At 40.8% G+C, this 12,495-nt stretch overlaps 1 protein-coding gene across 1 annotated transcript; it reads right to left on the bottom strand.

Annotated features, from left to right (window-relative positions):
* Positions 1-1,506: 1,506 nt before the first annotated feature.
* LOC127802052 (uncharacterized) lies at positions 1,507-11,459 on the bottom strand. Its single transcript, XM_052337705.1, has 5 exons — positions 11,171-11,459; positions 10,448-10,527; positions 2,073-2,191; positions 1,916-1,992; positions 1,507-1,825 (listed from the first exon to the last, which is right to left on the bottom strand). The coding sequence occupies exons 1-5, from the start codon at positions 11,400-11,402 to the stop codon at positions 1,800-1,802; spliced, it is 534 nt and encodes a 177-aa protein (XP_052193665.1). The 5' UTR covers positions 11,403-11,459; the 3' UTR covers positions 1,507-1,799.
* Between the last annotated feature and the right edge of the window lie 1,036 nt (positions 11,460-12,495).

The raw sequence follows: 12,495 nt of genomic DNA, 5'->3' as shown, positions 1-12,495 counted from the left end.
CTTCTAATTAAGTATTTTGATGATTAATGAAAACTTAGAGATCCAATCAATATTTTCTCCAAGAGTCTAAAAGCAATTTGAAGGCCATTGAAAATTCCTGGTTGCCAGTCTCAGTATTGGAAGCCAAATGTCATTGTGACAGTTTAATATAATTAAATTATGGCTTTGGCTGTTGACCCAACAATCAACTGTCAGATGGTACAATCGACCTTTCTTGGACTGGGTTTCACAGTTGATCCACAGCCAACTGACTGTGAGGTAGCCGACCTAACTTGGTCGATGGTTGCGGCAGTCAACTGTCAAGTGCCTACTGGACCTTGTCTAGTCACTGGTTGGCCTGCAGTCGACTTGGGAGGATTCAGTCAATCAGAGTTAGATTCTGGAATTTGCAACCAACCTCACAGTAGGTAGTCATTATAAAAGTCAAGGTACCTTGCTCACTGGAATTGATAGCCAACCTCACAATTGATTATCATTGTTCCAGTTCATCTTCCAGGAATTATGTTTCACATTTTCGCTTTGAAAGTAAATCTCTCTAAGAGTTTGTCTGTTTTAAATCTGAATTTCTTGTTTGAGTCTATCTACCAGTGGGGGCAGTCGATCCCACAGTTGACTTTTACTCATTTTCACTACTCTCAGTATAGCTAACGGGAATGACTTAAGGGACACCTTGGGCTATAAATATGCCCTCTAAAAGACAAAAACAAGTTTAAGAAGTGCATTCAAAGCATGTATTCAAGACAATTCAAAGACAAGCCTCAAAAAACTCAAAGCAACTAAAGGCTCACTCAAGTTCTTTCAAGTCCATTTATTTAAGAGCCTTTGTATAAGCATGGTGAAGTATCTATCTTGTTTGCTTTGAATTCAATTTGTTCTTTATTTATTCATTTGGTCCAAATGTGGACATAAGATTGTAACCTCTACTTTAACATTCATTGTGTTATTCGGTTACCTAGAGCCTGACTAAATCTAGGAGTTGTAAACCAAGTTTCTGAGATGATGAGCTTGTGAGAAAAATGTTATTTGAGTTCTTAATGGAACACAAGGTGAGTTTTCCTTGTGGAGTGGGCATTGATGTATGAGGCACCGAACAACTATAAAACCTCGTGTGCCTTTGTGGTCACTTGATAGTTGAGATATAAATCCCAATATTGCCATTAAAATATAAATCAAACTAAAAGAAATGAACAAAAGATAAAAAGAATTGTTAAAATTTATATAGATTCATTTCAATGCCTCTCTTGAGTTTCACCCAAGTAGAGGACCAACATCATAGAGGCCAAGAAGCAAAGGTAATAAAAGACAGCTGCCAAAGAGTGAAATTAAAAAAGGCCTCCCAAGCACATGAGGTCCCCCACGTTGAAAAGGTTGGGGGAGGGTTGTTTTATACATAGCCTTACTCTTGTTTTGCAAAAAAGCTATTTTTTGCAACTTGAACCCATGACCTGACGATCACAGAGGAGCACTCTTACCATTGCTACCAAAGCTCGCCCTCCAAAGAGTACGTAGTCAAATTAAATATTTATTACTTGTAAATATTTACATAGCTCAGATTGAACAATCACCCAACATTGAGTTTTACTTCCTTGCCCATTTTAAACAATTTTTACATCAAGCTGCAAAGTGTTAACAGAGAATGGCCACACGACCATTAATAGAGAATTAACCACACTTCGTCTCTATGAATCCCTAAACAACTATCAACATGGACTTGCAAACTATAGAAGTAAACTTCTCTTCTTAACAGCTGCTACATCACTTACAATGGAACAAGGTTTCGCAGCAGAATATGTTTCCAACTAAATCACTGATGCATCTCCAGCTTCTGCCAGTTCCATATAACAATTGCATTCAAAATTCTATTTGACTCTGTAAGATACTGAAGAAAATCTAAGGGTTATTTAAAACAACATACCTTTTCCAGGAACTATGATAATGGGTGCTATTTTACAATTGTGGAAGCAATATTCACCCACACTTCCCTGCAGTACACTGAAGCAAACCTACATTCTTGAGAGAGAGATAAAGAGGCAGCTGGTAGGGAAGAGAGAGAGAAGTAGGGAGCAAATGACCTTTGCATTAAGCTTCGGCCTCTGGTACCCAAAACTACAGCTGCAGGTTTCAACCTTTCTGCTTCCTTACAAATTGCCTTCCCTACATCTCCTTCAACAATACGAGCCAGCGTCCTTACCTATTCTCATATAGAATACAAAATATGTCAGAAACAAGCAAAGGTATTATCAAAAATCAAGTTTTACTTGGATGGGATTTTATGTTTCACAATCCTAAAGGATTGTCTTAGATATGATTGGTAAAGGCAAACTCTGTATGTGAATCCTGGAATAAATAAAGTGAAGGCCGCCTCCTTCTAAGCATAGGCCATATAATTAAAACTGTTCTCTTACCCTCCCACTTTTTGTAATTATTTACATTTGTGTAACCTCGGTCCATACTTTTATCACTTAACTAGTAATCCCAACTTCATAAACTTTCATCATGAAGGTTTAGCATCCATATGGAAATTGATCAGAAGTGGATGATTATTTGTAAGGTTAATATATAAATCAAAAGCACTTGCACAAGCCTATGGTGATTACAGACCTCTGCATGGGTAAAACTCAAATGTATAAACAATGTTATATAATTGGTTGAAAATAGTTTCAATAATTAACAACCAAAAAAGCATAATATGTGGAGCGTGGACACTATCAATATCTATATTCAGGAAGTAAATGGAAATTTCCATGTTCAGTTACAATTATTAAATTGATAAGAGTTCCTTTATATATCAGCCCTTGTGAGTTGACTCAATGGCATAAGGAAGAGGATAGCAGTAGGCAATTCCCCCGTCCTTCCATTCACAAGAAGAAAATTCTAGTTCAGTGCCTGCTTTGGTCCTTAATGTGTTGACTTCAAGTCACATTTTACATTTACTAGTTCAGAATTCTTGGGACAAGATAATGATCTATGGTTTTTAACAATTTGACTCGTGCCAACCTTTGCTATATTGTGCTCTTTATCAACTCTAATCACAGCTTCAATTTTGTAATAACTAATAAGTCTGATTGCAGTTCTATTTTTTAGTTGCTAACAGGTATTCTAGTATAAAGCTTCTCTGAAAGGGAAGCCAGTGCAACGGGGTTGATTATTGTGGGTCTGGAGGGCCATTTATATGCTACATGCAAAGGCTCATTTCTTATTTCAAACCAGCTGCAGCTAAACAACCTTACCAGGTTACTGTTGTTCCATGGCCTGCCCATGCAAAGAAAAAGTAGAAGGCAAACCTTTTTACTGCAGAAGACTGGAAAAAGAAAGCAAAATATTTTTTTTTTCTTTTTCAGTGTCTAAACATCATTGACAGCTCCTAGTATCTGGTTAGGCTAGGAGCTTCCTATAAGACTTATTCATTTTCTGAATTTTTATTCTAATAAAAGATTCCCCCTTTCACTTATCATAATCAAATTGCTTTGGACTATTGGACAGTGTCAGCACTTCCGGGGCTGACAAGGCTGGGAATGGAATTCGAGAGAATTCCAGTGAATTGGGAAGAGAAGGGAAGGGAGAGAATGTGAGGGAAGAGAGAGAGATAACAGAAAAGAGAGAGAAAAAGTGAAAAATATTCTCATTAATCATTGGGAGCATGGCTCCAATACACTCAGCTTTATAGGCTGTTAGGGAATTCTTCTAGAAGGCATGCTGCGACTCAGCCTGCCCACTACCCTGCCGAGGCTCATCCAACTGAATTACAAAATGGGATGGACCCCTCTACCTTGCTAGTTACGTGACAAATTCCCCCCTTCTTAAAAACATTTCTTGTCCTCAAGAAATCACAAGAGTCCAGCCACCCGAGGGAACTGTGTGAGTAACTCCGAAAGGTATTCCCAAGTTGTGTCGTCCGGGGGCCGGTTGCTCCATTGGGCCTGCACTTGAATAGGGTAAGGACCCTTGGTAGATGACCCTCCTGTCAATAATGGCCATAGGTTCAGATTCCTCTAGGTTCTCCTCCTCCAAGTTTGGTGGTTCAGCACTTACCACTTCTTATGACCCTACTGATTTCTTGAGTAACGATACATGGAAGACCGGATGGATGCCTGCTCCGTCTGGTAGCTGTAATCGATACGTTGAACTTCCAACCTTAGTTGTTATTTGGAAAGGACCAAAGTATTTAGGTCCCAACTTAGAAGGGCGCTTGCCCGTGAACAACTGCTGCTAAAATCGCCTGATTTTTAAGTAAACAGAATCTCCTTCTTCAAAATTCCTTTCAATTCTCCTCCGGTCTGCCAGTTGCTTCATTCGATTTTGTGCCACCATTAATTCTTGTTTAATAACCTGGAGGGCTTCCTATCTTTGCCTCAAGTATCTATCCACATCCCTTTCCACATTGGTGTAGTACATCACTGCTGGAATGAGTGGCGGTTTGTACCCAAAGAGTGCTTCCAAAGGCGATCGCTTGAGTGAGCTGTGGAAGTTTGAGTTGTAGCACCGTTGAGCTAAGGGCAACCATTGATTCCAGCTTTTCGGCCTGGTGAAACACACACACCGTAGGTAAGCTTCCAAGCACTGATTTACTCTTTCGGTTTGTCCATCCATCTCCGGGTGGTAGGCTGTAGACATATGTAGGCCAACTCCTAGTTGTTTGAACAGTTCCCTCCAAAAGTTGCTTGTAAATTTCTTGTCTCTGTCGGAGGTGATGGACAAGGGCAGGCCATGTACCTTAACCACCAAATCTAAGCAGTATCCGGGCCACCTCAGAAGCTGTAAAGGGGTGAGCTAGGCTAAGGAAATACCCAAATTTCGTCAATCTATCCACCACTACGAGTATAGTGCTCTTCCCTTCGGATCGGGGTAATCCTTCCACAAAATCCATTCTTTGCCATGCTTGGTCTGGTATCTCCAAGGGTTGAAGTAAACCAGGGTAGGGAACTTGCTCGTGTTTGCATTTTTGGCAGACTGAGCATGCTAGAACATAGGCCGCCACTTCCTTCTTCATTCCCGGCCAATAGAATAACTGTCGCACCTTGTTGTAGGTTACATTGAGGCCGGAGTGTCCTCCCATGGGGGATGCATGCAGGGCTTGTAAGATTTGGGTCCGTAGTTCAAGGTCTTCCCCAATCACCATCCATCCTCGATACCTCAATAACCCCGCCTTCAACGTGTACCCCTTCTGTTCACCCCCATCTATGGCGAGACTGGTCGTGAGTTCTTGAGCCCAGGGTGTCCCTTCATAGCTGCGAGACACCTCTTTGATCCAATTGGGAACAAGTACAGAGACCGCCTAGCATTCCCCATTTTCTTCCCTTCTGGACAGTGCATCAGCCACTGTATTTTCTTTGCCCTTGCAGTACTAGATGTCATAATCCATCTCTAACAGCTTGGTGACCCCTTTTCTTTGTAACTGCGTGTGTAACCTTTGTTCTCCTAAGAACTTGAGGCTTTCATGGTCGGTCTTGATAATAAATGAATTTCCCTCCAAATAACACCTCCATTTGTCCACTGCCATTAGCACTGCTAATAATTCCGTATCATAGATGCTTAGTCCCAAGTGTTTGGGAGCTAACCTGGCTAAGGAAAGCTATCGGCCTGCCGTCCTGCGCCAACACTGCTCCCACGCCCATGCCACACATGCATCTGTTTCCAATATGAAAGGCTTGGAAAATTTTGGTAGAGCTAAAATGGGAGCTTGTGTCATAGCCTCCTTTAAAGAAGTGAAGGCGGCTACTGCCTCCCCTCCCCATACAAACCCATTCTTCTTGAGCAGTTCGATCAGTGGCTAGCTAATTATCTCATACCTCTTGATGAACTTTCTGTAATAGCCCGTTAGCCCCAGAAAACCCCGCAGCTCCTTCATAGTCTTAGGGGTAGGCCACTCCACCATGGCAGTAATTTTTTGGGGATCAGTAAGCACGCCCTCTCCAGTGATTATGTGCCCAAGGTATTCCACCTTTCCCTCTACGAAGATACATTTAGACTTTTTGACAAACAATTGGTTAGATTTGAGGACTTGGAATGTGGTTTCGAGGTGGGTTAGATGTTGTTCCATGGTTGGGCTGTAAACTAAAATATCATCGAAGAAAACAAGGATAAATTTTTTGAGATATGGGCAGAAAATGTGATTCATGAGGGCTTGAAATGTTGCGGGGGCATTGGTTAGGCCGAATGGCATTACTAGGAACTCATAAAGCCCTTGGTGCATGCGGAAGGCGGTTTTGGGGATGTCCACGGCGTTCATTCGGATCTGGTGATAACCAGATCTGAGGTCTAGCTTTGAAAAAATTGTAGCTCCTAATAATTCGTCAAGTAGGTCGTCTATGATAGGGATGGGGAACTTGTTCTTGATGGTGTAGGTGTTTAGTTGTCTATAGTTAACACAAAACCTCCAACTATCATCTTTTTTTTTTTACCAGGAGTACAAGGGAGGCAAATGGGCTCTGGCTCGACCGGATGACCTGTTTGGATAGCATTTCTTTTACTAGACGTTCAATCTCAGCCTTCTGAAATGGGGAATAACGGTAGGAGCGGACATTGATAGGTTCGGTGTTTGGCTTAAGATGGATGGTATGTTCTAAAAATCGGTCCGGGGGTAAGGAGATGGGTTCCAAGAACAGTTCCTCAAATTCAACCAATAGAGAATGTAAAGAATCAGTAAATGGTACCTCGCTCGGGGTGTCGGCTAATGCCTGTAATTTGAACCACTGACTGCCCATTGTGTCCTCTGTCGACCTTCCTTCGCACACCTCAACGGCATAGATCGAATGGAGTTGTGCAATGGTCCCTCCATCCTGCTCCATGAGCTTCTGCAAATGGTTGCCTGAGATTGCCCGGCACTCTCCTCCATCCCCGCTCCCTGTTAAGGTTACCCTTTGTCCTTCTTTATCAAAAGTCACCTCTAGCATGTTGAAGTCAAATATGAGAGGGCTGACTGTCTTCATCCAATCTACTCCCAAAACTACTTGACATCTACCTGACTGTAAAATCCTTAGTTCTGCCGAAAATTCATGCCCTTGCATCCTCCATGTAAACCCTGGGCACTTGTATCAGCTGATCATCTTGTGACCATTAGCAACCGTGACATAGAGGGGAGAGGTGGGTTGGAGGACGCATAGTAGTTCCTTGGCTGTGCTTTCGTCTAAGAAACTCTATGCGAGCTCCCACTATCTATTAATATCAGAAGCTTCCTTTTCCCAGCATTACCTCTAATTTTGATCGTTTTCTCCGAAGGGTGGCCCTCCAAGGCGTGAAGTGAAATCTGTCCTCCTTCCTCCTCTTCTTCCATTTGTTTTCCGGTGTCCTCTTCAGGCATGTCATCTCCCCCTTCGTCATCGTCCCCTTCCATTTGCATTAGTGCTCTCTTGCATTGGTGCCCCACTGTATATTTCTCCCCACACTTAAAACACAAGCCCATTTGTCTTTTCTGATCCCATGTAAGGGACCGTAGGGGACTAGCTGCAATTGGGGCCTTTGGTGGATAGCTTCCCTTTGACATTTGGGAATTGCCAACCTTCTGACTCCCCCCTGCCGGCCCTTGCCACCCCACTCCAGACCCTTTTTGTACGAGTCTATGCTTTCGAGCGAAGGCCTCCAAGGACAACTCATGCAAGCAAGCCTTCTCAGCCGCTTGTCTGATTGTCGTGGGTTGTAGCATTTTCACCATGGGTTGCAGCTCATCATGCAGTCCACTAAGGAAGGTAGACACAAAATACTGCTCGTCTAGCATTGGGTGGGCTTGTCCTAACCTCGATTTCAGCTCCTCAAATCGGGCATGGTACTCCTCCACTGTCCCATCTTGTCTCAACTTATTAAACTGCTCCACCACATCCGTCAAGCTGCTTTCCCCGAACCTGGCACAGAATTCCTCGACAAACTCCGACCATCTCCAATCCTAACGTCTAGCACTCCAGCTTTGAAACCATGAATCTGCTGCATCGTTCAAGTATGCAGCAGCCATGTTGACCTTGTTTTCTTCCATCACCCAATAGTGATAGAAAAAACGTTCGCACCTTCTTATCCACCAACGAGGCTTCACTCCCTCAAACACTGGTATCTCCATCTTTGGGACGGGAACATTATTTGTAGCACCTAAGCCTCCTCGCCTGGTCGCCTCTCCTGCAGGCTCCATCCTCTCATCTCTATCTTGACGACCCCGTGCTCCTTGGAAGATGGGAGCAGTAGCTATTCTAGGTGGAAAATCCACTGGTAAGGTCGCGTTTGGTTATCGAGAAAAAATGGCCAGTGTAGCGTTCAACTGCTGGCTTAGTCCCGTAAACTCCACTCGGAGATGAGTGAAGTCATCCCTCAAATTTCGCTCCATTTCGATAACATCTAACCTCATCCTGCTTATGTCTTCGTGGGTATTTCTGATACCTGCTTCTACCGTTTCCTCCACCAACTCCTGGCCATGTCACACTCCTTCGTCTATGGCGTCTAAGTGAGCTTCCATTTGTTTCATGCAGGTACCTTCCACCATGGTCGTTGGTTGCAGCTCGTCGATCCTAGACCGTAGTCTCTGATACCAATTGTCAGCACTTCCGGGGCTGACAAGTCTGGGAATGGAATTCGAGAGAATTCCAGTGAATTGGGAAGAGAAGGGGAGGGAGAGAATGTGAGGGAAGAGAAAGAGATAACAGAAAAGAGAGAGAGAAAGTGAAAAATATTCTCATTAATCATTGGGAGCATGGCTCCAGTACACTCAGCTTTATAGACTGTTAGGGAATTCTTCTAGAAGGCATGCTGCGACTCAGCCTGCCCACTACCTTGCCGAGGCTCATCCAACTGAATTACAAAATGGGATGGACTCTTCTACCCCTCTACCTTGCTAGTTACGTGACAGACAGTGTTTTCAGTTTTTCATTTCATTTGTTATGTTTGTGGTCAGTCTTTGTTTTTATTTAGAAAAAAATTAAAATTTAACAGATTTTTGGATAACTTTGTTTTACTTTCAATTTTGTATATGATTATTTTTTTTAATTTGTGTATATTTTCTCCCCACCCATCCCCCACTAGCAACTCCTCTGGTGAGTGGCCAGCATGAACCTCCATTGCCTCTTGGGAGGCACCGACTCCCAAGATGGTGCCTGGGAGTCACCAGCAAGTAGCAACAGTGACATTAAGGTTGTGAAAGCATGGGTTGCCAGCAATGAGGGGTGGAGGAAAGGAAGAAAATGAAACAAAATGACAATTGTGAAAACATCGTTTTCTTATTTTCAAAATTTTTGAAGATGAAAATGAGGAACCAAATACCATTTTCCCTTTCATTGTCAAAATAGTGAAAACTAAAGCTCTTCCAAACAGGCATCTTATTAAACAATTTGTGTTTTCTCTTTATCATTTACCAAAAAATTTTGGATTGAGTTCAGCAACTAATGGTAAGATCAACCTGATGTGTCTCAAGGAGACTTGCACATGTCATTGGATTCATGACAAAAAAACAAAACACTGCAATTTGAATGTGTTTAAACTTAGAGCAAGTATCTTCACAAGCAATTTAATAGAAAGAAACACTGATCTAACCTAAAGATAGTACATACAACCAAAAGCAAAGGACAAGTGTACATAAGATTTTGTAAACATTACAGCAACATATATAAGATCACAAAATCAAATTACTAAAAATGAAGTAAACATGGTTGTGAGGAAACAAAAGATAATAGAAAAAGAAGAGAGAAGAAAGAAGATAGAAAAGATAAAATGCAACATCCATCAAATGAATTAGTTACTTTATAGTGAAGAAGAGTTTATTCATGTAACCATCTTGTGTAACTGCACTAATTTTGATTCAGTTTGAGTCAACAACAAAATTCAGCAACAGAACGGATCAGTAATGCTGGACCATTGAAGGATAGGGAAACAAATCCAGTTCCTAAGAAATGGTAAGAAATGGATAGCGCATGAAAGGAAAAAAGAAACAGGAGCGCACTGGATGATTCTTCAAACCTGTCTTCAAGGTATGATAGATCATTCTAAACGACGTCTTAACTACATTATTCCTTTTAATCAGTTTCTTGCCCTTTATCTGGACATCACTTAACAAGTTAGCACCTGTGACTATGAGCAAGTTTTGGGTTCTACAGAAAATTAACATAAAAGCCCAATCAGAACTCCCCCTCTCTCTCTCACACACACACACGCACACACACCCCATAAAACTAAATCAAGTATTTCTGGTGAATAATTTCATTAAGCGAAGAACTGTAAACTATAGAAACCATCAGAGCAGGGAGCTGAATTGATATTGCCCCATTTATTTTATTTCTTCTCACGTTGTTACCTGAATCATGCAATCCAAGATTGAACATTAAATCATCCAAATTTCTGGCTCTAAAATTTTCTAAGAAAATAAAATAATATGCATGTATAGCAAGGTTGGCAAGTATACATAACAAACCATGGATACATGATATAAGAAAATATTCTTTTAAGGCAAAAACTAATACAAACACAAACAACTCACCATAGCAACCTCAAAAGCCTCTACCGCAAGCTTCTCCATTAGGCCCTCAGCAGCCCCATGCACAATATCACTCTTCAAACCTAAGAATTAGGAATTAAATTTGAATAAAAATAGAAAAAGATAAAGACTAATATAAGCCATGCGACGCAGGAAGGTAAATGAGTTAGGAAGAGAAATAAGTTTGATAACCAAAATCAACCTTTCAAATTTGATTTGTTTTAATCTCTGACCAACTTTGACCCAAACTTATTTGAGCTTAAGTTGTTTTCAAGTGTCCAAAGCTCATTCAAATTCAGCTTATTAATTACGTAAATTAAGATTCACCACATCGTTAAACTTTCATAATTCCCCTAACTGGTTTCCGACGGTCTTGATAAACTTAGAACGATATCAAATAACTAATCCGCTATAGCTCAACACGATTGAAAAAGATTGAAGATCAGCTCAAAAAACTAGAAAAATTAAGGCTAAACACATTTTTGAAACTCATCAAGTGATCAATCTAAATTTGAACAAACCATTGCTCTACTCGTCAAGTCATCAATCAAATACGTTCGAGTTCGATTTCTAGTTAAATAAATAAATAAATAATAAAAACACGAGGGAGGGAGAGCGGAGCTCAACCAGACGAGACGGTCCGATACGAATGGATATCAAACAGCTTGATCGTAAATCGTAATACTGCAAAGATACAGATATATGGAGACAGAGAAGGGAGATTACTGGAGACAACGTGTACGAGGTGAACGGTGTCGGCGAGGCGGCAGAGGTGGGTGACGGCCCAGTCGAAGGCGTGCTTGCTGTTGGGGCCATGATCGACGGCAATGAGGATGTCGCGGCCGCGGCGTCGCTCGCCGGTCTCCCGATCCAGCTCCGACGGCTCCACCACCGGAACCAGCAACGGTAGCTTCACTTCTCTCCAGTTATACTCTTCGTCTTCCATGACCGGTTCCATCTCTACTGTCTCTCTCTCTCTTTCTCCCCTGTTTTTTTTTTTTATCAATTAATTAGGGCATAATCCTCGATTGATTACTTCATTTGGGCATACTTAAAAGGGATCAAAAAACATCGAGAAATTCTATTCAGAACCCGTGTTTTTACTCTTCAAAATCCAAACCTCATAAAATTTCACATTAATTTTAAAATTCCTATTTTACCCATCCCACAACCCACTTTCTTCTCCAATTATCAACCTCTGCCTCGCCTCTCTCTTTCTCTCTCGCACACAAACATACACACACAAACACATACATATATATATATACACACATTCTCTCTCTATATATATATAAACCCAGCACACACACTTATATATATATATATATCACACACTCACACACACCTATATATATACACACTAACACATAAAACACACACACTTATATATATATCACACACTCACACACACCTATACATATATATATACACACACTAACACAAGCTTGGCCGCGGCCATGGCAGCCGCGGCCATGGAAACCACCCCCGCACCATGAGGTGCGGGGAATTCTCAAATCCCCGCACCTCGCGGTGCGGGGATTTTTGGAACCTCCGCACCGCGAGGTGCGGAGAATTCTGAATCCCCCGCATCTCGCGGTGCGGGGCTCTCAGCAGCCCCCGCACCGCGAGGTGCGGGGGTCTTTTAAATTTTTTATTTTTTTTATTAATGTATTTATTTTTATGTTTTTAAGTTTAGACCTTTTAAATTTTTTACTCTTTTTTTTAAAATATAATTAATTTCATATTATTCTTACACATATTTAAAATATGAAGTGTAAAAATATAATTAATATGAAAAATAACAAATATAATTAAATTGTCAAAGATAAATTGCCAAATAATATAAATAAATAAATTTTAAATATCTGTATTTTAGGTAATTATAATTTAACTAATTTTAAATTTTAAATCATCTTGTTGAATTTTTAATACTTAACAAAATTTAAAATTAATTAATTTATCTTATTAAATTACTTAAAGATGCACATGATTTAAGTATTAAATCATCCTAATTAGGTGTTGAATTTTTTATACTTAAAAAGAATTAAAAT

This window comes from Diospyros lotus, chromosome 5 (genome assembly GCF_014633365.1).
Source record: "Diospyros lotus cultivar Yz01 chromosome 5, ASM1463336v1, whole genome shotgun sequence".
Taxonomy (NCBI): Eukaryota; Viridiplantae; Streptophyta; class Magnoliopsida; order Ericales; family Ebenaceae; genus Diospyros; species Diospyros lotus.
The sequence above is the reverse complement of the archived record's forward strand: the minus strand, read 5'-3'. Positions and strand labels throughout refer to the sequence as shown.